The 25,728-nt window shown below is 43.8% G+C and overlaps 1 protein-coding gene across 1 annotated transcript in view; it reads right to left on the bottom strand.

The window, feature by feature from the left end:
* The window catches only part of zmp:0000001301 (rab9 effector protein with kelch motifs), a 126,156-nt gene that overhangs the window by 18,453 nt on the left and 81,975 nt on the right, over window positions 1-25,728 (bottom strand). The window contains exons 15-16 of the mRNA XM_067982322.1: window positions 10,588-10,675; window positions 6,419-6,519 (exon numbers count right to left, since the gene is read on the bottom strand). Of these exons, the coding sequence (XP_067838423.1) occupies window positions 6,419-6,519; window positions 10,588-10,675 (189 nt within the window). The remainder of the gene's footprint in view (window positions 1-6,418; window positions 6,520-10,587; window positions 10,676-25,728) is intronic.

Raw genomic sequence — 25,728 nt, 5'->3', positions numbered from 1 at the left:
GGGAATCAGGGGGAAAACTCTCCAGTGGCTGGAGTCATACCTAGCACAAAGGAAGATGGTAGTGCTTGTTGGAGGCCAATCATCTCAGCCCCAGCACATTTCTGCAGGAGTTCCTCAGGGCAGTGTCCTAGGCCCAACCATCTTCAGCTGCTTCATCAATGACCTTCCCTCCATCATAAGGTCAGAAATGGGGATGTTTGCTGATGACTGCACAGTGTTCAGTTCCATTCGCAACCCCTCAAATAATGAAGCAGTCCGAGCCCGCATGCAGCAAGACCTGGACAACATCCAGGCTTGGGCTCATAAGTGGCAAGTAACATTCGCGCCAGATAAGTGCCAGGCAATGACCATCTCCAACAAGAGAGAGTCTAACCACCTCCCCTTGACATTCAACGGCATTACCATCGCCGAATCCCCCACCATCAACATCCTGGGGGTCACCATTGACCAGAAACTGAACTGGACCAGCCATATAAATACTGTGGCTACGAGAACAGGTCAGAGGCTGGGTATTCTGCGGCGAGTGACTCACCTCCTGACTCCCCAAAGCCTTTCCACCATCTACAAGGCACAAGTCAGGAGTGTGATGGAATACTCTCCACTTGCTTGGATGAGTGCAGCTCCAACAACACTCAAGAAGCTCGACACCATCCAAGATAAAGCAGCCCGCTTGATTGGCACCCCATCCACCACCCTAAACATTCACTCCCTTCACCACTGGCACACTGTGGCTGCAGTGTGTACCATCCACAGCATGCACTGCAGCAACTCGCCAAGGCTTCTTCGACAGCACCTCCCAAACCCTCGACCTCTACCACCTGGAAGGACAAGAGCAGCAGGCACATGAGAACAACACCACCTGCACGTTCCCCTCCAAGTCACACACCATCCCAACTTCGAAATATATTGCCGTTCCTTCATTGTCGCTGGGTCAAAATCCTGGAACTCCCTTCCTAACAGCACAGTGGGAGAACCGTCACCACACGGACTGCAGCGGTTCAAGGCGGTGGCTCACCACCACCTTCTCAAGGGCAATTAGGGATGGGCAATAAATGCTGGCCTCGCCAGCGACGCCCACATCCCGTGAACGAATTAAAAAAAACAGAAATCAGAGAATTATGGTGAACGGTTGTTTTTCAGACTGGAGGGAAGTACACAGTGGTGTTCCCCAGGGGTCGATATTAGGACCACTGCTCTTTGTGATATTTATTAATGACCTGGACTTGGGTACAGAGGGTATCATTTCAAAGACTGCAGATGACACGGTACTCGGAAAAGTAGTAAACAATGTGGAGGATAGTAGCAGACTTCAGCGAGCCGATTTTCAGATGGTGGAGCGGGTACGTTGGGGGCGGGGGCTCGTAAAATGGCGGTAACCCGGAGCGGGTTCGGAGCCTGGCTCCAACCCGCTGACTTCCGGGTTTCCCCAGTGACGCGTTCAGTGCGCGCGCACCTCCCGAATGCAGGCCTCCCACCGGCAATTAAAGCGGGTGGGATGATAATTTATATAGTTAGGCAGATAGTTGAGGTACTTGAGACACCTCATTGAGTGGAGATTTTGGCAGGGGTGCAATTTTGAAGGATCCTCAGCATGCTGTGGGAAACATTCCCTATTGTAGCAGACGTGTTTCAGCCAGCAGCCAGTGGGAGATGCAAAGGATTATTTGACAGGTTGGGGGCCAGGTAGTCGCGGACACCTGTAGCCTTCTTCATGCCGAGCTGCTCCCGGCTGGCCCGAGCAGCATCTCCTTTCCTGTCGCTGTCAAAGTCACTACTGCCCTCAACTTCTTCGCCTCCAGATCGTTCCAGGGTGCCACCGGGGACATCGTCGGGGTCTCTCAGTCGTCTGCACGCAAGTGCATAAGTCAGGTCACCGACGGCTTGTTTCACAGGGCCTCGCACTACGTCAACTTTCCCATGGATGACCTCAGCTAGACGGAGAAGGCAGGGGATTCCATGCTGTGGCTGGTTTCCCACGGGTGCAGGGTGTAATCGATTGCACCCATATAGCAATACGAGCACCTCCACACGGGCCAGGACTGTTCATCAACAGGAAGGGCTATCACTCCATCAACACTCAGCTCATCTGTGACCACCACAAGAGATTCCTTCACGTGTGCACCAGATACCCTGGCAGCTGCCACGATTCCTTCATCCTCCGGGAGTCCAACATCCCGCCCCTCTTCCACGAACCGAACACTCGCAAGGGCTGGCTCCTTGGGGACAAGGGGTATCCCCTGCACATGTAGCTCATGACATCTCTGAGGAACCCCACCACTGAGCAACAGCGTCGATATAACGACAGCCACATCACTACCAGGTCTACAGCTGAGCAGGCTACAGGGCTGCTCAAGATGCACTTCAGATGCCTTGATCATTCTGGGGGAGCGTTTCAATACGCACCACACAGAGTGGGATGCATTATAGTCATCTGTTGACAGAGGGGGTGCCGCTGGAGGAGGCCCCATCATCCACATTTGCCACCCACATTGGGGAGGCGGAGGAGGAGGACCAACCAATGGGCAGAACAGCGGCTCACCTGATTGCTCATGAGGCCAGGGAGTCACTGATATGTGAACGGTTCTCCTAACATCAGACAGTGTGAAGAGTCCAGTCCTCACCACCTGGACAGAGCAGCGGCTACACCAGCAACACCCGCCACCCCCCCCCACCCCCCCTCCCCCGCTGCACAAAATAGTCCTGCAACTCTGCAACTACATATACACCCACTGTAGAGTGACCCAATGGATGGCATCAAGTGTGGACATTCATGGTGAAGCTCATGAAAGGGCCTTATTGCACAAGCCAGTCAAGAATGGCCAAGAGGTGGCAGTAGTGGTGATAATATTTAATGTGTGATTAACAAAAAGCAAATATAAATAAAAAACATGACAAACTGTCAAACACCCTTGTGCATACCCTTTGTGCTCACAAAACCTTTGCCTTTCGCTTATGACTACTCCTACGTGGTGCATCCCCTGTGGTTGCAGCCGAGGCAGTGGCAGGTTGCTCTTGTTCACGCCCTGACTGATTATATACTTTGAGCCTCTGGGTTTCAGTGCCCGTGAGGGCCCCTCCAAAGATTGCTCCACCTGCACTTGTGCAGAGGCAGACTCGGCCACCTGGAGAGGAGGCAGCATTACAGGTACTGGTTGAGAGGGGGGCAACGGGTGAGAAGTGGGAGCGCTTTGAGTGGTGTTCCCACTTCCATGTCCCCTTTCATCATCTTCCCTCCCCTGGGCCAGGCCCACACCACTCCTACCATTCTGCTGGACGATAGTTTGGAGGACACGTGTGAAGCCTCGCAAATGTGCTGCTGCCCCTCCATCATTCTTCTTTTCATGGATGGCTCCCAGGGTTCAGCATCCGTGTCAAGCTGAGCAGAGCCTGGAGAAGAGTGCTCCCACCGACGCGGACTCTCCACAGCTGCCCCTGCCACCACTGTCTGCTCATTCTCACATGTATGTGGTGACTCACCAGTGCCAGAGTGTCTGCCTGCCTGTTTTAAGGTGGCAGAATGTTGTTCACCCTGAGTCCGAAGGGCCATTGTCAGGGCCTCAATGGACTCATTGGTGAGCCGTGCTTGAAGCTCCGTGGAGGCTCGCCTTCCCTCCATCGCAGACATTCCCGCACTTACCCGCGAAACTATCTCAGAGATGCCCTCACGTCCCTGTGACAGTATCTCAGAGGTGCCTTCCCTTACCTGTGCCACCATTCCACTCATGCAGGAGTTGGACTCCTCCATCCTCTGCGCCATTGTGGAGAGTGCGCATGCCACCTGTTCCAGCACCTCGCAAATGTGCTGCTGCCCCTCGATCATTCTCCTTTTCATGAATGGCCCTCAGGGTTCAGCATCTGTGACAAGCTGAGCAGAGCCTGGAGAAGAGTGCTCCCACTGATGTGGGCTCTCCACAGCTGCCCCTGCCACCACCGTCTGCCCGTTCTCACGTGTGTGGTGACTCACCATGTGCGACCCCAACTAACTGAGGATGGGGACCCACCGAGGTGTGTGTATCTGCGCTGGTGGATGGCTCGCTCAGATGTGATGGTGCACCCTCAGAGGATTCGCCCTCCACCGTCACGGCGATCGCTGAAGGCCCTGTAAGAGAACAGAAGGCAATATTAAGCATGATGACAGATGTTGAGGTGCTGAAGATGACAAGGCATGTTAACATCAATTGCTATTGCGTGTGCTGAATGTTAAAGTTCTATCAACAGACGTTTGTCAGGTGGCAGTCTCGGCATCCCAGATGGACAGGCACTCGAGGGTGTGGCTCAGTTCCAGCACCTCCTGTTCCGCGTCTGTGAGGACGACTAGATGTTGCGGCCCCTCTCCGGTCCTCGCCTTCTCCCATGCATTCTGGGCTCTCTTCTCCTATAAGGGGAGAAAGTACAGATGCATGAGTGAGTGATGGTGACGTGGCTAACAGATGAATGCATTGGTTTGGGTGCAGCTGACCGTGAAAGAGATGCATCAGAGGGTGAGTATGAGACAGAGCCATGACATTGTATGAGGATTGGGTTGAGTGGTAGTGGTGGGATGAGTACTAGGGAGGTGAGGAAGTGGTGAGGAAGTGGAGGTAAGTTGAGGATGAGCTTTGAGTGGGTGTAAGGAGTGATGTGATAGCCAGTGTTGGCAGTGCAGAGTGAGCTGTGGGGTGGGGGCGGTGATGTGGATGACGGAGTGTAGGAGAATGAGTAAGTGTACTCACTTTGGCTGACCTAGTTAGGTCATTGAAGTGCTTCCTGCACTATATCCAGGTGCAGGAGACGTTGCTGCTGCTGGTGACCTCCTCTGCCACCTCGAGCCAGGCCTTCTTGGTGGCAGAGGCAGGCCAACACTACTTCCTCCCGTCCGCTGGGTAGATAACATCCCTCCTCCTCCTCACCCCATCCAGTAGTACCTGGAGTGAGGCATCACTGAATCTAGGAGCAGCCTTTCCCCTGGGCTGCTCCATTGTGTAATTTTGTGTGTTTGCTGCAGGAGCAGCATTGGAGGAGTGCCCCTTTAAATTGGGCTCCTCCAGCTGACAGCCTGTGATCCGGGTGCGCAGTCCGCCCGCTGCGCAGGTTTCCGGAAACCCGGAAGCCACGTTAAGTGGCTCCAATTTACCCGCAATCGCGTGGGGAACGGACGGATTTTACTGGGCGGGTTACCCACCCGCCCAGTCGCCCCTCCCGCTGCCATCACGCCTCCCTGGTAATATCAGGGCCCAGGAGTACATAGACAAACTGATGAAATAGGCAGACACATGGCAGATGAAATTTAAAGCAGAGAAGTGTGAAGTGATGCATTTTGGTAGGAAGAATGAGGAGAGGCAATATAAATTAAATGGTACAATTTTAAAGGGGGTGCAGGAACAGAGAGATCTGAGGGTGCAAATACACAAATATTTGAAGGTGGCAGGACAAGTTATGAAGGCTGTTAAAAAAGCATATGGGATCCTGGGCTTTATTAATAGAAGCATAGAGTACAAAAGAAAGGAAGTTATGCTAAACCTTTATAAAACACTGGTTAGGCCTCAGCTGGAGTATTGTGTCCAAATCTGGGCACCACACTTTAGGAAGAATGTCAAGGCTTTAGAGAGGAAATTAGAGAAGGCATTTACTATAATGGTGCCAAGGATGAGGGACTTCAGTTCTGTGGAGAGACTGGAGAAGCTGGGGTTGTTCTCCTTAGAACGGAGAAGGTTAATGGGAGATTAGATAGAGGTTTTCAAGATCATGAACAGTTTTGATAGAGTAAATAAGGGGAAACTGTTTCCAGTGGCAGAAGGGTCAGTAACCAGAAGACACAGATTTAAGGTGATCGGCAAAAGAGCCAAAGGCAACATGAGAAAACATTTTTTTATGCAGCTAGTTGTTATGATCTGGAATGCACTGCCTGAAAGGGTGGTGGAAGCAGATTCAATTGCAACTTTCAAAAGGGAATTGGATAAATACTTGAAGGGAAAAAAAATTACAGGGCTATGGGGAAAGAGCAGGGGAATGGGACTAATTGGATAGCTCTTTCAAAGAGCCGGCACAGGCACAATGGGCTGAATGGCCTCCTCTTGTACTGTACCTACTATGTTACTTTGACACAAGCAAATGCATGCATAGAGCCGTTATAAAAATGCCCCATCCCCATCCAGTTTTGAACTTGGCAAAATATAGCCAACCTAGTCTACATGTGTTTCCTCCTTTAAACCCTCCTCAAAACCCATCTCTTCGACCAAGTTTTTAGTCACCCATCCTAATATGTGCTCTTTTGACTCAGCGTCATTTTCTCCTTACACCCCTATGGGCATATTTTCAAAAGTACAGTGAATATTTTACTTATAGGAAAGAAAATGATAATCTATATTTCATTTCAATCTATTACTACAATCTTTGCACTGATACCAATTATATTTAAAATAACATTGACATAACATACATATCCAGTTTTTGAAACTCAATGTCCAGCATAGCGAAAGCATTTGTGATCATTTCCATAGCTTGCTTGTGAATGGAATCCAAATCCCGGGATTCTGTTGCCTACAAATAAATTTTTTAAAAAACAATGGTCATTAAGTTTTTGCTCCTTTTGTGGACTTTGACTTGAATGTCTTGGATCATTTCACTTCTGGTGAGTTTGTGATCTCACTTGCACTGTAAATGGTAGGTACTGATCCATAGTGTGATAAGGGAGCGAAACTTGGAGGGTAAGTGATCCTATCAACTGGATGATGTACAACAACAGGCAATAAGTAGGTTGCCTGCCCACATTTGCACTGTACCTCTCAACCTGCACTGTGTTGAAAGGGTGAAAACCAAGTCTGCTTTCTGTAGTACCACCAGATCAACTGATTTTGGTTTGGAAGTCTTGCTTATCTCCATGGCGCTGATTAACGTCTGGATGTCCCAATCAACACAGGATAATTGAGATATATGAATTGCGTTGCATAAATTCTTCAAATTTAGCATTATTGCAAAGATGCCAACAGTCTCACATACCATCAACATTTTGACTACGAAAGTCAGCTTGCTGCGTTTTTAGTTATGTTTGAAGTTAGGGGTTTATGTTCTCCAGAATAGAAGGGTGACAATGCACCTTTAATTATCTGCATTTTTTGGTTTTACAGCCTATATTTTTTCGAACCATTTCTCTCCCTCACACTCCTTTCAGGGGTTAGCAGTCTTGACAACAACTTACAGAACTCATTGCATGAAGACGAATGAGTTTGACTGGATTCAGAGCAATTTGTTCTGTAATCAGCGTGCTTTTTGTACTGTGCATCATCTCAACATTTTATTTTTGTAAGTATTATAATTGTATTAAACTCTGAACTCTATTTGCTTTTAAAGCTTTATGGAATGTCCTTTTAGTAATCAACATTTGCATGTTTGAAAAAGTGCAGGTTGCACAGTCTCAATCACCAGTTTATTAAAATATATGTTGTAAATATTAGCAATGTTCACCAAAAGCCAACAGTTAAAACTTTAACAAAAAACAGCTGCAGATGAAATATTGTGGACCATGTTCATTGTAAATTCCCCATCTAATATGTTGTTTCTCCCAGATGCTTGTCATCAGTATCAGCCACTCTCCTTCTTTGGCCCAGCATCCATTTTTTGCTTAAGCTTCTGTGAAGCGACTTGGGACGTTTTTCTACATTATACGCACTATATAAATGCAAGTTGTTGTTTTCAAATGCACTTACTAATTAAATGTGGTGAGGCAAGTTGTATATCATTGTATTCAGAACGTGATTGCTGTTAGCATCATTTTTTGAAACATTTTGTGGCTGTGTGCACTATTACATGATGTTAATGTGTCCTAAAATGTTCCAGCTGTACCTTTTAAAATTTCTTGGCAATATATACAGTGAGATGGTAAAACTCAATGAAATCCCAACACAAAACAAGACTCATGTTGAGATCCGCTTTCACAGGCACTGGCGGCCCTTCAGTAATTTCCACAAATGGCCATTCTTCATCTGAAGTCTTAGAATCATAGAATCATAGAGTCATAGAATCATAGAAGTTTACAACATGGAAACAGGCCCTTCGGCCCAACATGTCCATGTCTCCCAGTTTATACCACTAAGCTAGTCCCATTTGCCTGCACTTGGCCCATATCCCTCTATACCCATCTTACCCATGTAACTGTCCAAATGCTTTTTAAAAGACAAAATTGTACCCGCCTCTACTACTGCCTCTGGCAGCTCGTTCCAGACACTCACCACCCTTTGAGTGAAAACATTGCCCCTCTGGACCCTTTTGTATCTCTCCCCTCTCACATTAAATCTATGTCCCCTCGTTATAGACTCCCCTACCTTTGTGAAAAGATTTTGACTATCTACCTTATCTATGCCCCTCATTATTTTATAGACTTCTATAAGATCACCCCTAAACCTCCTACTCTCCAGGGAAAAAAGTCTCAGTCTATCCAACCTCTCCCTATAAGTCAAACCATCAAGTCCCGGTAGCATCCTAGTAAATCTTTTCTGCACTCTTTCTAGTTTAATAATATCCTTTCTATAATAGGGTGACCAGAACTGTACACAGTATTCCAAGTGTGGCCTTACTAATGTCTTGTACAACTTCAACAAGACATCCCAACTCCTGTATTCAATGTTCTGATGGTGAGTGTTGGCTGGCTATCCAACCATGGGAGGCATCATAACTGAGCCTGATCCTGTCCTCACCTGGCATCTGTATAGATGCACTCTCCAGCAGGAATCACTAAATAACAACCAGGAGTGGGAACTTTGATTAATTACTCCCTAACCAAGGGATTTTGAAATAATTTTACAGTACCCATACTGCGACTTTGGCAGAGAAAAGTTAATCTAGCTGTGAAAAGGAATCATATCTGGGGCTTTCCCAGTCTGTGGTACATTTATGCACCAAGTTAAAGAAAGAGCTTATTGACCATCTTTCCTGTTTTTAACTTATTCTCTCAAGTGCAGCACCAGCTTCCCAGCCCCATGCATGTTAAGAGAAATTAAAATTCCTGAGGCTTTGCCATAGATGCAAAAGATTGGATCCTTTTTACATGTACATTTGTCTGTCACCAAAATTATTATTGATTTAGTATCTCCATCATTTCAATTGCCATTGCGCTGGTGTACCTGTGGTATCACATTCACATTGCTCTTTATTACCAAAAGCCTCTCACCCATGTAGTTGGTTTCCACTGGTAAGATATTAGACATTTGCCATATAATGGACACATCTAAATATACTTTTCATATTATATCAAATAACAGATGGTCAGGGGATCAATTCTATTCCTTTCTAGGCTCTGGGTTGTACTACTGTTTGTCCAGAACTGGCTCAAAACCAATTTTTAAAAAATTCTCAAGAAGTGTTTATTGTCCATCTCTAGTTGCCCTGAAAAGATGGTGGTGAGCTTTCTCCTTGAACCACTGAGTGGCTTGCATGGCCATTTCGGAGGGCAGTTAAGAGTCAACCATGTTGGTGCGGGACTGGAGTCACATATAACCAGACCAGGTAAGGACGGCGGGTTTACTTCCTTAAACGACATTAGTGAACCAGTTGGGATTGTACGACAATCCGACAGCTTCATGGTCACTTTTACTGATACCAGCTTTTTATTTCCAGCTTTTTAAAACTGAATGCAAAACAATAGTGGGATTTGAACTCACTTTTTCTGGATTATTAGTCCAGGCCTCTGGATTACTAGTCCAGTAACATAACCACTACTACTTTACCCTGTGTGGCACCAGCATACATACCTTCAATTGACTCTTACCATCTATTATTTTATATGTAATACTCAATTAAATTGAAATATAGTACGACACTCTACAATTCAATAATTTGTTTTAAAAACCACAAAATTGTATTTGTTAATACGAAAGTAAAATTGAGAAGACCAGGTGATACAATGGGTTAGACACTGGACTTCCATAATCTGAGATTTTGATTCAAATCCACCCCAGGCTGATAGGATCAGAGTGGGTCTGTTGTCTGCTAGCTGTAAGGTTCCTATATGAAATGATGTGGAGATGCCGGTGATGGACTGGGGTTGACAATTGTAAACAATTTTACAACACCAAGTTATAGTCCAGCAATTTTATTTTAAATTCACAAGCTTTCGGAGGCTTCCTCCTTCGTCAGGTGACGAAGGAGGAAGCCTCCGAAAGCTTGTGAATTTAAAATAAAATTGCTGGACTATAACTTGGTGTTGTAAAATTGTTTATAATATATGAAATGAGACTGAGCAGTCTCAATTAGTTCCTAATATGTACAAGCCCATAGCTAATTGGCACTAATATGGAATCACAGGATCGCTTATTGGAAAATGGAAGAATGTCACAGTAATGGAGTATGAAATACTATTCTGAGATTAGGATTAAGGGACATTTTGTGGAGATAGAATGCTTTATTCTGTAGTGAACCTGGGGCAGGAGTGCCCAAAATGGGAAGTGTTCCATTACCTAGCATTATCATCCTTCAACTCCTCACCTTGATAAGCACAGCATTCACAAAAAAAAGTACAAAAGCAAAACTATAGGTTAAATACGCATAAATCGACAATATCCATAGCAAAGTCAGCGACACAACTAAGAGGTATACTAAGTGTGATTTACTTACTGGTACAGATGGTGGTGAGTCTGTTCTTGCAGGAAATGGGCATACTGCCAATTCATATTTTACCTTAGGTATCCTTGTAGGTGAAAACCTTCATGAAAATAATTTTTTTTAATTGAATGAAATTACACAGAATCAATGACCATTTTCCAATTAAACGATTTTAAAGATCTTGCCAACAGGATGATGATCTTAAAATATCTCCCATTCAACTGTTTATATGTAAAGCTCTAAAAGTATCATCTAAGTAAAGGGATACTTCACTAGTTATGGGCATAACATGGATAGACATTGAGTCCTCCTAATGGGAGCAGTCATGAAGGCATGAAATATTGAGATGCCTGCTAAAGATCTGTGGCTACTTAAAGTGGTTGGTACACCCTGAGTTTTGGAAAAGCCTATGGTGGAAACAGTGCAACCTAAGCCTGGGTGAACAGTGTAGAAGCCTAAAACTTGCAGCCAAATATCCAAATATATTCAGTGCCTCTGAGAAATTTTGCCAGTAGATTATTTTTAAAGTGACAATGCCAAGTAGGAAGATTTCTTGAGAGGAGTGAAAAAACAACATTGTGGAATCCATCAGCTGGTAATTAAGGAGAGCTGGTTTCATAAGGATGGCCTGCTTTGATAACAAAGCCATTGAGCAGCTGCTGCAGAAGGTACAGCAAAGGATGAATGCCCTGTTTCCCTGCCATGGAAGGAAGGTCATGAGGCAGTGGCGCACAGGGCACGCCAAGAGGTTGCTAAGACCATCAAAAGCAGCAGCAACGTGCCGAGGACATGGATGCAAAGCTGGAGAAAATTTAATGACCTCACCAGGAGGAGGGAAGTCAGATGTAAAATGGTTTGTGGGCTCTGTGGCAACAACCTAGCGTTTCCTGACACTCAGTGTTAGTGCTCATTAAAATAACATCATGTAAGCATGGTATAGTCTCATGCCGATTTAGGAATGACTCTGATCACAAGGCACAGATATTCCACACAAGCAACTGCAAGGATCTAATACATGTACCAACTTCACAATTAGTACAACTCCTTCTGGATGCAAAAAGAAAGGCACTGATAATGTTGTAAGATGTCCTGATGTTGCAGATGGTCATTAAAGTCTCATAGGTCTCTGTAGGAGAAGATAGCCTTTAATGGAAGGCAGGCCACCGCTACTGGAGGACAAATTGCTGCAGGTTAGGAGGTGACTCTGCTTAAGGAAAGGACAATACAACTGCAGCAATGGAACTTGAGAGAGGTGGCAGAGAATGGTGAAGTGGATGGGCAAGTCCATGCTGAGGGTTCATTGTTCTCTTTCCTTTCCTCCCTCCCAGTCCTGACCAATGCTACAAATGAAGATGAGAGTGATGATGCAAGCTAACTATGCATTTTTCCTATGATTGTTTCTCTTTATGCCATCACAGGAATGGCACATCAACCTGAGACTGGATGCTTCATGGAACTAGCAAGAAGTACCTCATCAAGCACCCCGTCACAATTCTAGGATTTAGCATGCAGAGGTCTAGTTACATCCACTTGGGGGGATATAGTACCATAGTATCATAGTAGGTACAGCACAGGAAGAGGCCGTTTGGCTCAAAGTATCTGTGCTAGTTCTTTGAAAGACCGATCCAATTAGTCCCATTCCCCTGCTCTTTCCCCATAGTCCTGCAAATTTTTTCCCTTCAAGTATTTATTTAATTCCTTTTTGAAAGTTACTATTGAATCTGCTTCCACCCTTTCAGGCAGTACATTCCAGATCATTACAACTTGCTGCATAAAAAAAATGTTTCCTCATCTTGCTGCTGGCTCTTTTGCTGATCACTTTAAATCTGTGTCCTCTGGTTACCGACCCTTCTGCCATTGGAAACAATTTCTCCTTATTTACTCTATCAAATCCGTTCATCATTTTGAACACTTTATGAAATCTTCCCTTGACCTTCTCTGCTCTAAGGAGAACAACCCCAACTTCTCCAGTCTCTCCACATAACTGAAGTCCCTCATCCCTGGCCCCATTCTAGTAAATCTCCTCTGCACCCTCTGTAAGGCATTGACATTCTTCCTAAAGTGTGGTTCCCAGAATTGGACACAATACTCCAGCTGAGGCCTAACCACTGTTTTAGAAAGGTCCAGCATAACTTCCTTGCTTTTGTACCCTGCCTCTATTAATAAAGTTCAGGATCCCAAAAGCTTTTTTAACAGCCTTCTCAACTTGTCCTGCCACCTTCAAAGATTTGTGTATGTGCACCTCCAGGTCTCTCTGTTCCTGCACACCTGTTAAAATTGTGCCCTTTAGTTTATATTGCCTCTCCTCATTTTCCCTACCAAAATGCATCACTTCACACTTCTCTGCGTTAAATTTCATCTGCCATGTGTCTGCCCATTTCACCAGTCTGTCTATGTCCTCCTGAAGTCTGTTACTATCCTCCACATTGTTTACTACACTTCTGAGTTTCATGTCATCTGCAAACTTTGAAATTATACCCTCTGTGTCCAAGTCCTTAATATATATCAAAAAGAGCAGTGGTCCTAATACTGACCCCTGGGAAACACCACTGTATACTTCCCTCCAGTCTGAAAAACAACCATTCACCACTACTCTCTGCTTTCTGTCTCCTAGCTAATTTTGTATCCATGCTGCCATTGTCCCTTTAATCCCATGGGCTTTAATTTTGCTAACAATTCTATTATGTGGTAGCTTATCAAATGCCTATAGATAGCATGATGGAAGTAGTAAGGTCGAAGCACTGAGCACTGGACAGCAAGGGTAAACCCCTTGTCAGGTGCAGAGAGAGCATTCTCCAGTAGCTTTGTGGAGGCATGGGACCATGGCTTCAGGTACCTTTCCAGCAGCTCACAGTCGAATACCCTGCTAAACCGAAGCCTGCAAAAGCATTGCAAGGACCAGGAATGTCTATCTGGATCTGATGTTATCTCACTACCCTGGCATCCAACAGAGCTTCCTGCTCATCCTCCTGCTCCAGATAGTAAATGTAAAGGCATTTCCATCCTACAACTTGTTGTGGTCTCCTCCCAGCTGCCAAAACTAACAATCACTAACGATCAAAATTATGCTCCTATTTCCAAGAACGTGAGTCTCTTATGTCAGTTGTAAAATTGCTCTCACGTTCATAATTTCTGATTACTTTGGCCTCACAGCACCCAAACAGCTCTTGGAAAAATCATAGTGCCCTCTTTTTATTTGATATATGATCTGCAACCAAGCCATGGGGAACGATTTCTTATGTTTGTTATTTTTAGTGAAATTGTAAACGATGTATAAAGAACATTGTTACAATTTCACCATGAATTACGAACAGGAAATCTGTCGTATTTATGTCCCTGTTACATGCGCTGTATGATTTATTTGGTGTGAAAGATGAGGCAACGTCAAAGAGCACTGAGAACGTAACCAAAGTTTTATTATACTGTCATATCAGAAGTGGTGTGGCAGTAGCACAATGTCCCCATTTTTTCATTTCCCCCCATTTAATGAAAGAACAATTATAATGAGGTTCTCAGTGGATATGGTTCTGTATGTCTCCCTTGTTGTTTCTGCTTGTGAGAGTAGGGAGGAAATTGGTTCTTAAGCTTCCTGCACCATATGAGGCCATTTCCTCCTGGCTGCTCACAGTGTTTAGAAACAAATTAAATAATTGTGAATAATTACTCAGCAGACCTGAAAACCACACTGCACAATTAAATTGTTTTTTTTCCTTCCCTCTCCAAAAAGCGGTGACTCATGCTAGTTTACAATTCTATTTGCACTGGCAGCTCTCCAGTACCTTGCCCAAATGGCCATTTATCCTGTTTTAGCTTAGACAATGACTGGGTAGGCTGTTCAACCATGGGGAGGAGAGGCATCACAGCTGAGCCTAATCCTATCCTTAGCCGACATCCACAGATCAAAATTTTCCATCGAGAGTCACTGGATAATAATTGAGAGTGGGGTCGCTGGTCTCCTCCCCCAGCTCAGAGACATTGAGGCGACTTGAAGTGTCTCCACTGGAAATGATCAAAATTATTATTTTTCTTGTGGGGGATGATAGTGTGTACCTCATGCTTGCAAATTAAATGTTGATCCTTAAATTTAAAGCAGTATAGGGTAAAAATTCCAATTGGATTGATGAAGTTCCAGTGGCTTAATGATACATTGCTCTGTTATTTTTACTTAAAAAAGAGATTACACCTGCGCAAAAATTGTACACCCATGAATGTAGAAGTGTGCTGAACATTTGTATCTGAACTTTGCGATCTTAATTTTTACCTTTATATTTTTCATACCGAGTATGTTGCCAGTTTTTTTTGCCTGTTCTCAGTGGGTGGATTTGGGCAAGAGATTGATTTTTGAATTTGGCAAATCAGGTTAACAATCCACCCACGCCCAACGACCTCAGTTGAAAATTATTATTGAAAATAATTGTCATTATATGTATTGTTTCCAAATTTTCCACTAACAGCAACACAGCCCTTTGAAGCAACAACAATGTTCTTTCTAGCCATTGAATCCTGAAATTGAAATTGCAAACATTTAATCTATACCCACACTGAATTAATGGTTCCTGAGCAACACCTTGCATCATACTTTAATGGATATGTATTCATATCCTGCACTGGCCGAAGGCCAGAATCAATGCAGCTATTTGGTTGTGCATCAGAGCCAAAACTGGACAGAAGGTATTTGTTATTGTTAGTTTTCAGAACTTTCACTTTAGGTACAATTCAAATAGTTAAAGGCAAATACTCCCAAGAGCCAAAACAATTGATGGAATCGGAAGTTAAAATGAATTTGGCTGCAGGCTACTCAAATTGTACCTCAAGCTGAGTTCAGATGTTCATCCCCAGTACTTATTTAAATTATTATTTCCAGAAAGGTACAAACAAATTTAAGAAATAATGACGTAGTTTATGGCACAAGTACAGCTCATTGGAGCCACAACATGTGATATCACAGAGTGGTGAGATGGGCATTCCACCCGCAATTCTCAAAATGACTGAATCCACATCACTTTAGGGAGGTGCTGAGCAGGGCTAGGGCCATCATATAGGTGAAGCAAAATTCAGCAGGAGAGTCTTTGCTCATTGCTCACAAGTGCAGATTAAAGGCAACCATTTAAATCCTTCCCGCCATTGTATACCGAGGGGCTGCAATCAGGGAACCCCCCCCAACCCCAGGGCAGAATGTAAAATTCAAATCGCTGTAATGTACCTGTAATGAATCTGTAATGTACCTGTAATCAATAATCTGTATTGAGTATAATGCAATGAGACACCCCAGAGTGTCATGAACTGTAATTATGCACAATGTGTTCATTGAACTGTACTTGATTTAACCTGCAAATTGTATAATCTGTATTGTGTACGTTTGGAATGTGATATGACAACTGTATTGTATGTTTTGCTACAAATTTTATGAATAAAGTATATTTTTCAAAAAAAAATTAGAGAAGGTATAGGTAGAGGTCTATGTGCAGTTTATAGTCTTTATTTTGACACAGTTACAGGTATCACATGGGGAAACTTTGTAAAGTAAGAGGGAAGGAAATAATTGGAATTGTACCTTCACAAAAAGAGTAATGGGGGCTGATTTTAACTTGGCTAAATCGGCATTAACGACACAATAATTACCTCAAAATGGGGTCGGTAGACTTACTGCCCCGTTCGCCGCCGCTCCGGCCGTTGGGCGGCGGAAGCGCCTGCCTGTTTTAGATGGTAAGCTCATTAATATGCAAATCAGGGTCGTATGATGTATATAGGAGCCTGACTGCCATTTTGAGAGACAACTGGGCAAAGGGTGCACCATGCCGATTTTCTGATAAACCATTCAGTGCATTTGAAGCCCCACCAATGGAGCAGGATCTTGGAAAATTTCACCCAAAAGGTCTAAATAATTAGTATTAATGAGGCTCTGTGGTTTCTGTACTTTAAAGCACAAAATAATAAATAAGGTATTAGGTTGGTTAAGTGACGTTTGCAATCGGAGATTGGCTTGTTAAGTATTTGAGTGACACGAACAATAGATGGTCATGAATCTGCAATAGTATCTCACTGTAAGGAATATCAGCATCCGACCTGTTTTCTCCTGCATGATTCCCTTTGCCTTGTAAAACAGATCATAGTGACACTACAGTTGTCTTAAAATAATGTTAAAGCACGAAGATAGAAGGCAAGAGAAATATTATGCTGCTAGTAGACTTCATTAATTTTAAATATTTGATCATATAAACTTTTGAAACTTCACATATACCACTGATGGGTATCAGGTCCCTGTGACTAATCTTGATGAAGGCCACCAAAATCCTACGGCTGGCTCTGCAGAAAGATGGAAAGAGAGCGAGAAGCAAGGAAAACAAAATAGATATGGCGAGACAGAAAGACCAATGAATAGCGACAGATAGATAGCAACACAAAGAGCCAGACACGGAGAAAGAGAGAGAAACCCCCTCCCCACCTCACTAAAGAAAATAACATAATGTAATTATCAACAACCCTGCTCTTCCACCCCTGAGGGAAAGGGCATAATTGAGCACAATTTAGCAGCAACTGGTGAGAATTTGCAGTTCTGGTAAACATACCAATTACTTGCATAATAATTCCAGTGATGATTTTCTTCCAGACTCTTGCTGCTTTAAACCCTGAAACTGTTGGTAACTAATCAGTTTTACTTGTTATCAGCCCATTCAATTGTCTTTGAAATAAACAGTGGTATTACAATAATAAAGTTATTGAAACATTATTACTTTAATAGTAACCTAAATTACTGAATTAAATAACTAAAACATACTCTTTTACTGACTAAATACAAATATGTTATCCTCAACTTTCTTTTTTGAAGTTTAAAAGTTTATACTTAACTTTATTCTCCTGTCTTTGTGTTCCCACTGCCCATTTTGCAGGTGGGAGCAATTTTCACTGGTTGCAAAACAATTTTAAGAGCTGGTTTTCCAGTAAATATGAAACCCACAGCCTGGGCCTAGTATCCATAACAGCCTGTTTAGAGTGGAACCTCTATCTGCTCCCAACATGACATCAGAGGTGGGGGGTGGGGGGAAAGAAATTTCCATGCCAGGAACTTCCTGAATCCTGGGCACTCCAACGGCAAGTGATCTGAATGCTAGAATTAACCCAGTGTGCAGGTTTGCTCAGTGGTGAGCAGGGGCCACTTGGGAGTCCAGGCTTAGATGCTGGCCTGGATCCTCAATCAACATGTAGGCATTAGTATATTTCCAACCCACTTATAAATGGGACCAATGGCATAACATCTTGCTGGCCAGCAGCACTGGCTGCTGCACTATCGGCTAGCCAGCACCACTATTATGTTACCCCTCTGCCCAAGATACGCCCTTTGTGGCATGCCCACTACAAATATTTAAATGAGATGACTTCACCCTGATCTCAGATACTCCAGAAGGGTCATTCATGGAGTACATATGTCATCTATTTTTCTTTCCTATGTGCAGTCCTTTACACTTATATCAGCATTAAATTTTATCTGCCATTGTTCTACCCACTTACGTATTTTGTCCACTCATTTTGTAATTTCTGAGCTGCCTCCACTGATTCCTCTGCCTCTCCTAGTTTGGTATACGTGATGAATTTGAAAGAAGAGAAGGAAAGGACATGAATTTATATAGCACCTTTCACAAGATGTCCAAATATGCTTCACAGCCAGTGAATTACTTTGTGAAGTGTAGAAGTGTAGTCACTGTTGTTATACGGTTTCTAAATTCAAGTCACTGATGTAAATTAGAAACAGATTGGTGTGCCCCAATCCCTGGGGCACACCATTCAATAGTTCACCCTACCCTGACACATCTCCTCTAACAAGTATTCATTGTTCTCTACCCTTCAGACAATTTCTTATTCACTCCTACAACACATCTTGGATCTCTTTTACTCTGAGCTTAACTAATAACCTTTCATTTGAAATGTTGTCAAGTGCCTTTTGGAAATTTAGGTACACCGTGACATAGGGCTTCCCACAGTCCACTTGAATTGTTACTTCCTCAAGGAAATCGAGGAGGTTGCTCAGGCAGGATCGTCCCCTTCTGAATCCATGTTGACTACTTTCCAGGTTTTTTTTTGTACAGACAATCCTAAAGTTTACTCCTGATAATTGATTCCATTATAAATCATCAGCAACAGAGTTAATTACAAAATTCATCAGTTGCAGTCAATCACTCAAAGCAGAAAGAGACTCAAAGTCAATATGGGGTAAAAGTATAATATGCTAGCCAGTCTAATAATTAAATGAAACCACATACGTTAAGTATAAGTTAACATGGACATCGTCTTTTTGAATGTGTGATACTAATCGAGTTTTCATTGTTTGAAGTTATTTAAGAACATAACTAAGGTGATTATTAATGGGTGATATTAGTTGACCTATAAAATTTTGGGTAGTAAGTGCGCATGACTTACCTTGCCGGAGGCTCCCAAAATTCTAATGACGGGTCTTCACAGACTTAAACCACATCATTCTAAATAATGTTAAATTTCCACCCAGTGTTATCCAATTCAAAGAAAGTATACTTGCTCTATGGACCAATTCTAATCAGTACATATGTCAATAAAACGGCTGCATCAAGTTAAAAGCAGCACAGCAGGAACTTCTTGCATTTGTTAAACAATTCCAGCTGGTGCATGGCTCATATTGCTGAGCCCAGATCATTCTTGATGTAGCTTTGAGCAAGTGGGAACACCTGCATGCACTGATTAGAATCAAACCCCAGTAATGAGCCTATCTCTAAACTTCTGTAATGGTTTCCGCTCAAGATCCTGTTGTTTCAGAATTGCTTGAAACTGAATCTACCCAAAATCAGATCAACAACATAGAAAACCCATTTCAGAAACTGGTCTAAGTGACAGGTGATCATCAGAGAGGAGGTATGTCTATTTAATCATTCTTTTCAGAAAAGGCATTTGAAAACTTAAAATTAATTGCTTTTGCAACATAAGAGTGAGTGTGTTACAATTACCTGTAATGAGGTAATTGGTTTACAATTGTGATTAAAATGGAAAGTAATTCCAAAAGACATATATATATCCATCTGTCCTCCCATGCTGTTCCAAAGTGGGTCTGGTGAAATACGTGATGTGACAGTGGCTCAGATTTTCCCACTTCGGCAATTTTGACAATGTATGCCATAAGTTAGACCGTTGTGCGCCCCAATCCTCCAGTGGCGAATTGACTCCAAATTTTATTGGAAAACTGAATTTTGAATACGCCACAGCGAGGATAATGGCGAATCAGAAGCGGTGCAGCTAGTGCAAATTAATTAATTTTGTTTTACCAAAGAGAACTAATAACGGCCATCTTAATTTTTCTTCATATGGACTCGGTTTTTAAAAAAAATCACGTATGCAAAATTATATTGAAGCAGAAGCAGAATCTACAGGTTTACACTGGAAGTTACGCATCATTTGGCAGCCAGGTCAAGCTGCATTGGCAGAGGCCTGGGAACAGGTCAGCTCACAGAGTCACTCACTCCAGGAATGGTACACAATGTGGAAAAATAGATTGATTCCTGGGCTGAGAGGGTTGTCCTATGAGGAGAGATTGAGTAGAATGGACCTATACTCTCAGGAGTTTAGAAGAATGAGAGGTGATCTTATTGAATCATATAAAATTCTTAGAGGGCTTGACGGGGTAAATGCTGAGAGACTGTTTCCCCTGGCTGGAGAGTCTAGAACTAAGGGTCATGGTCACAAGATAAGGGGTCGGCCATTTAGAACTGAGATGAGGAAACTTTTTTTCACTCAGAGGGTTGTGAATCTTTGGAATTCTCCAGCCCAGAGGGCTGTGGATGCTCAGTCGTTGAGTATATTCAAGACTGAAACCAATGGATATTTGGACACTAAGGAAATCAAGGGATATGGGGGAAGGGTGGGAAGGGAGGTCGAAGATCAGCCATGATCTTATTGAATGGCGGAGCAGGCTTGAGGGGCCGTATGGCCTACTCCTGCTCCTATTTCTTATGTTCTTAAATCGTAAAGCGATGAAGATGACAAAATACCACTGGCCACAGTGCGACGGGGCAGAATTTCTGCCCTCCATTTGTCCTAACACTGACCCTGTCACAAATCCCTGGGACAGGGTCATCTAAATAATAGGGCCAGGTGCCTGTGTCAGTAGTAGCATAACAGGGACACCTGCTGCACAGAGGCAGCAGAAACCACACTGAGAGGGAGAGCAAGTGGCCACTTGGGCCGAAGATCCAAAGGGACAATTTTCTTTTCCTGCCCTTCAGTGATTTATGGCCTCTGTAGCAACAACAAACAATGCTTCTGAGATTGATTTCCATTTGCCCTTTCAACTATAATGTACCAAGGGCAGGCAGAAGAAGCATCTATGCACCTGGAATTCAATTTGTTAAGCATTTTAAGAGGGGCAGAAACCCAGTGGAACTGGGCTCAGCCCCATTTCTTACTCCCAATGGAATTACGTTCCACTTGCACGATTTGTAGCAGCAGTTTCTAGGCTCAAAGATTCGGACAAAATGAGAATAAATCAGCCACGTAAATACTGTGGTTATGAGAGCAGGTCAGAGGCTGGGTATTCTGTGGCAAATGACTCACCTCCTGACTCTCCAAAGCTTTTCCACCATCTACAAGGCACAAGTCAGGAATGTGATGGAATGCTCTCCACTTGCCTGGATGAGTGCAGCTCCAACAACACTCAAGAAGCTCGACACCATCCAGGACAAAGCAGCCCGCTTGATTGGCACCCCATCCACCACCCTAAACATTCACTCCCTTCACCACCGGTGCACCGTGGCTGCAGTGTGTACCATCCACAGGATGCACTGCAGCAACTCACCAAGGCTTCTTCGACAGCACCTCCCAAACCCGCAACCTCTACCACCTAGAAGGACAAGGGCAGCAGGCACATGGAAACAGCACCACCTGCACGTTCCCCTCCAAGTCACACACCATCCTGACTTGGAAATATATTGCCGTTCCTTCATCGTCGCTGGGTCAAAATCCTGGAACTCCCTTCCTAACAGCACTGTGGGAGAACCTTCACCACATGGACTGTAGCGGTTCAAGAAGGCGGCTCACCACCACCTTCTCAAGGGTAATTAGGGATGGGCAATAAATGCTGGCCTTGCAAGGTACTTGCTACCTGTATGGATGAGAACAAAGACTGCAGGGAGGATGGGCAAATTGACCATGGCACCGTGGTACAGGAGGCCATTCAAGTGGGGGGAGTGAAAAGGAATGTGGTAGTGGTAGGGGATAGTATAGTCAGGTGGATAGATACTATTCTCTGCAGCCGTGACCGGGAGTCCCGAAGGCTGTGTTGCCTGCCCGGCGCCAGGGATAAGGACATCGCCTCACGGCTGGAGAAGAACTTGATGCAGGAGGGGAGGATCCAGTTGTCATGGTCCATGTAGGAACCAACGACATAGGTAGACCTAGGAATGAGGTTCTGCTGAGGGTGTTTGAGGAGCTAGGGTCCAAATTAAAAAGCAGAACCTCAAAGGTAATAATCTCTGGATTACTACCTGAGCCACGCGCAAATTGGCATAGGGACAAACAGATTAAAGGGTTAAATGTGTGGCTGAAAAAGTGGCGTGGGAAGCAGGGGTTTCAATTCATGGGGCACTGGCACCAGTACTGAGGAAAGAAACAGAAGAAACATAAGAAATAGGAGCAGGAGTAGACCATACGGCCCCTTAAGCCTCCTCTGCCATTCAATAAGATCATGGCTGATCTTCGATCTCAACTCCACTTTCCCGTCCGATCCTCATGTCCATTGATTCCCTTAGAGTCCAAAAATCTATCAATCTCAGCCTTGAATATACTCAACGACTGAGCAACCACAGCCCTCTGGGGTTGAGAATTCCAAAGATTCACAACCCTCTGAGTGAAGAAATTTTTCCTCATCTCAGTCCTAAATGGCCAACCCCTTATCCTGAGACTATGTTCCCTAGTTCTAGACTCTCCAGCTAGAGGAAACAACCACTCGGCATCTACCCTATCAAACCCTCTCAAAATCGTATGTGTTTCAATGAGATCACCTCTCATTCTTCTAAACTCCAGAGAGTATAGGCCCATTCTACTCAATCCCTCCTCATAGGACGACCCTCTCATCTCAGGAATCAATCTAGTGAACCTTCGTTGCACCCCCTCTAAGGCAAGTATATCCTTCCATAGGCAAGGAGACCAAAACTGTACACAGTACTCTAGGTGTGGTCTCACCAAAGACCTGTACAATTGCAGCAAGACTTCCTTACTCTTATACTCCAACCCCTTCGCACTAAAGGCCAACATACCATTTGTCTTCCTAATTGCTTGCCGTACCTGCATGTTAACTTTCTGTATTTTATGTACAAGGACACCCAAATCTCTCCGAACACCAACATTTAATAGTTTCTCACCGTTTAAAAAATATTCTGTTTTTCTATTCTTCCTACCAAAGTGAATAATCTCACATTTCCCCACATTATACTCCATCTGCCACCTTCTTGCTCACTCACTTAACCTGTCTATATCCCTTTGCAGACTCTTTGGGCTTGATTTTACAATGGTGGCGGGTTGGCAGCGGGGGGGTGAAGGTGTGCATGGCAAACCCGCATGAACAATCGTATGTTGATTGCTGATGACTAACGTCCTCTCCGGAGCTGCAACATGAGGTGGGGGCGAGAGAGAGCGAGACGTCATCTGGCACTGGACTGGAAGACCAGGGGCGGGGGGGGGCAAGTGAAAGATCCAGGGGGAGAATGGAAGATCGGGGTGGGGGCAGAGGGGAAGATTGGGGGGGGACAGGGGAACATCGGGAGAAGATTGGGAGGGTATCGGGGGGACATCGGGGGGGAGATGAAGAGGCGGACATCGGAGCGGGAGACGTCGGACATCGGAGCAGGTGCAAAGATAGGTTCATTTAGTGTTTTCACTTCATCTATCGTTTTTTATTTAATTTGTTTAGTTTCTTTTTCCCTGATCCGGCCCTTCCTGCCTGGTTTCACCAGGCTTGAATTAGAAGCGGTGGGCAAGCCGCCCAGGTAAGTTAAAAATCTTTCTAAGTACTTAATCTGTCACAGGTAAAGTGCCTTAAGTACCTCAATGAGGTACATTTGGCTCTTTAACTGTCATCCCGACGACTTTAATTTCCCGTTTTCGGGTCGCCCGCGTGCACACTAATGGGTTCCTAGGAAACTCAGAAGTCAGCGGGTTGGAGCCAGCTTCCTAATCCAAAAGGGATTTCCGCCCCTAATGCAGCCGCAATTGCCTCCTAGAATCACCCACTTTGTGTCATCCTCATAGCTTAATTTCCAAACTAGCTTTGTATCGTTAGCAAACTTGGATACATTACACTCGGTCCTCTCATCTAAGTCGATAATACAGATTGTAAATAGCTGAGGCCCAAGCACTGATCCTTGCAGCATCCCACTGGTTACAGCTTGCCAAGCTGAAAATGACCCGTTTATTCCTACTATCTGTTTTCTGTCCATTAACCAATTCTCTATCTATGCTAATATATCACCCCCAACCCCATGAGCCCCTATCTTGTGTAACAACCTTTTGTGTGGCACCTTGTCGAATGCCTTTTGAAAATCCAAATATACGACATCCACTGGTTCTCCTTTATCTACCCTGCTAGTTACATCCTCAAAAAACTTTAATAGATTTGTCAAACATGATTTCCCTTTCATAAAACCATGTTGACTCTGCCTAATCATATTATGATTTTCTTAATAATAGATTCCAGCATTTTCCCGTCTACTGATGTCAGGCTAACTGGCCTGTAGTTCCCTGTTTTTTTGCTCCCTTCTTTTTTGAATAGCGGGGTTACATTTACTATCTTCCAATCCACTGGGACCGTTATAGAATGTAGGGAATTTTGGAAGATCACAACCAATGCATTCACTATCTTTGCAGCTACCTCTTTTAGAACCCTATGATGTAGGCCATCAGATCCAAGGATTTATTGGCTTTTAGTCCCATTAATTTCTCCAGTACTTTTTCTTTACTAATATTAATTATTTTAAGTTCCTCACTCTCATTAGACCCTTGGTTCCTCACTATTTCTGATAAGTTTTTTGTGTCTTTTACTGTGAAGACAGATACAAAATATTTGTTTAACGTCTCTGCCACTTCCTTATTCCCCATTATAATTTCTCCTATCTCAGCCTCTAAGGGATCCACGTTTACTTTCACTAATCTCTTCCTTTTTGAATACTTGTACAAACTCTTACAATCTGACACAAGGGAGTTGTTCCGTTGGGATGGGCTCCACTTAAACCGGGCTGGGACCAGTGGCCTGGGGAATCGAATAACTAGAGCAGTAGATAGGGCTTTAATAAGAGGGGGGATGGTTCAGGTAAGGGTAAATTTATCAGTCTAAAGAGAAAAGTCAAGGCTGTAGAGCAGAGCAGTGATTTGGGTAAAAACAAGCAATGTGTCAGGAAGGAAGCATTCATAACAAGATGGATGAATTAATGGCACAATTAGAGGTAAATGGGTTTGATCTAGTAGCCACTAATGAGACGTGGTTGCAGGGTGACCAAGTTTGGGAACTAAATATTCCCGGGTGCTTGACTTTTAGAAAAGATAGGCAAAATGGAAAAGGAGGGGGAAGGGTTGCCCTGATAATAAAGGATGAGATGAAGGCAGTAGTGAGAACGGATCTTAGCTCAGAAAATCAGGATGTAGAATCAGTATGGGTGGAGATAAGAAATAACAGAAAACATTAGTTGGGAGTAGTTTATAGTCCCCCTAATAATAATAGTTATAGCGTTGGACAGGGTATAAATCTGGAAATTAGAGGAACATGTAACAAGGGTAATGCAATAATTGTGGGAGACTTTCATCTTCATATAGACTGGGCAAACCAAATTGGCAAAAGTAGTTTGGAGGTCGAGTTCATGGAATGCATTCGAAACAGTTTTCTAGAACAGTATGTCGAGGAACCAACCAGGGAACAGGCTATTTTAGATCTAGTATTTTGTCATGAGACAGAATTAATTAGTAATCTTATAGTTAAGGATCTTCTGGGGAAGACTGATCATAATATGATGGAATTTCATAGAGTTTGAGAGTGAGGTAGTTAAGTCCATAACTAGGGTCTTAAATTTAAACAAAGCCAATTACGTAGGTATGAGGGGTAAGTTAGCTAAGGTAGATTGGGAAATTAGATTAAAAGATATGATGGTA

This window comes from Heptranchias perlo, chromosome 4 (genome assembly GCF_035084215.1).
Source record: "Heptranchias perlo isolate sHepPer1 chromosome 4, sHepPer1.hap1, whole genome shotgun sequence".
Classification (NCBI taxonomy): domain Eukaryota; kingdom Metazoa; phylum Chordata; class Chondrichthyes; order Hexanchiformes; family Hexanchidae; genus Heptranchias; species Heptranchias perlo.
Note: the sequence above shows the minus strand (reverse complement) of the source record. Positions and strands in the feature narration are given on the sequence as shown.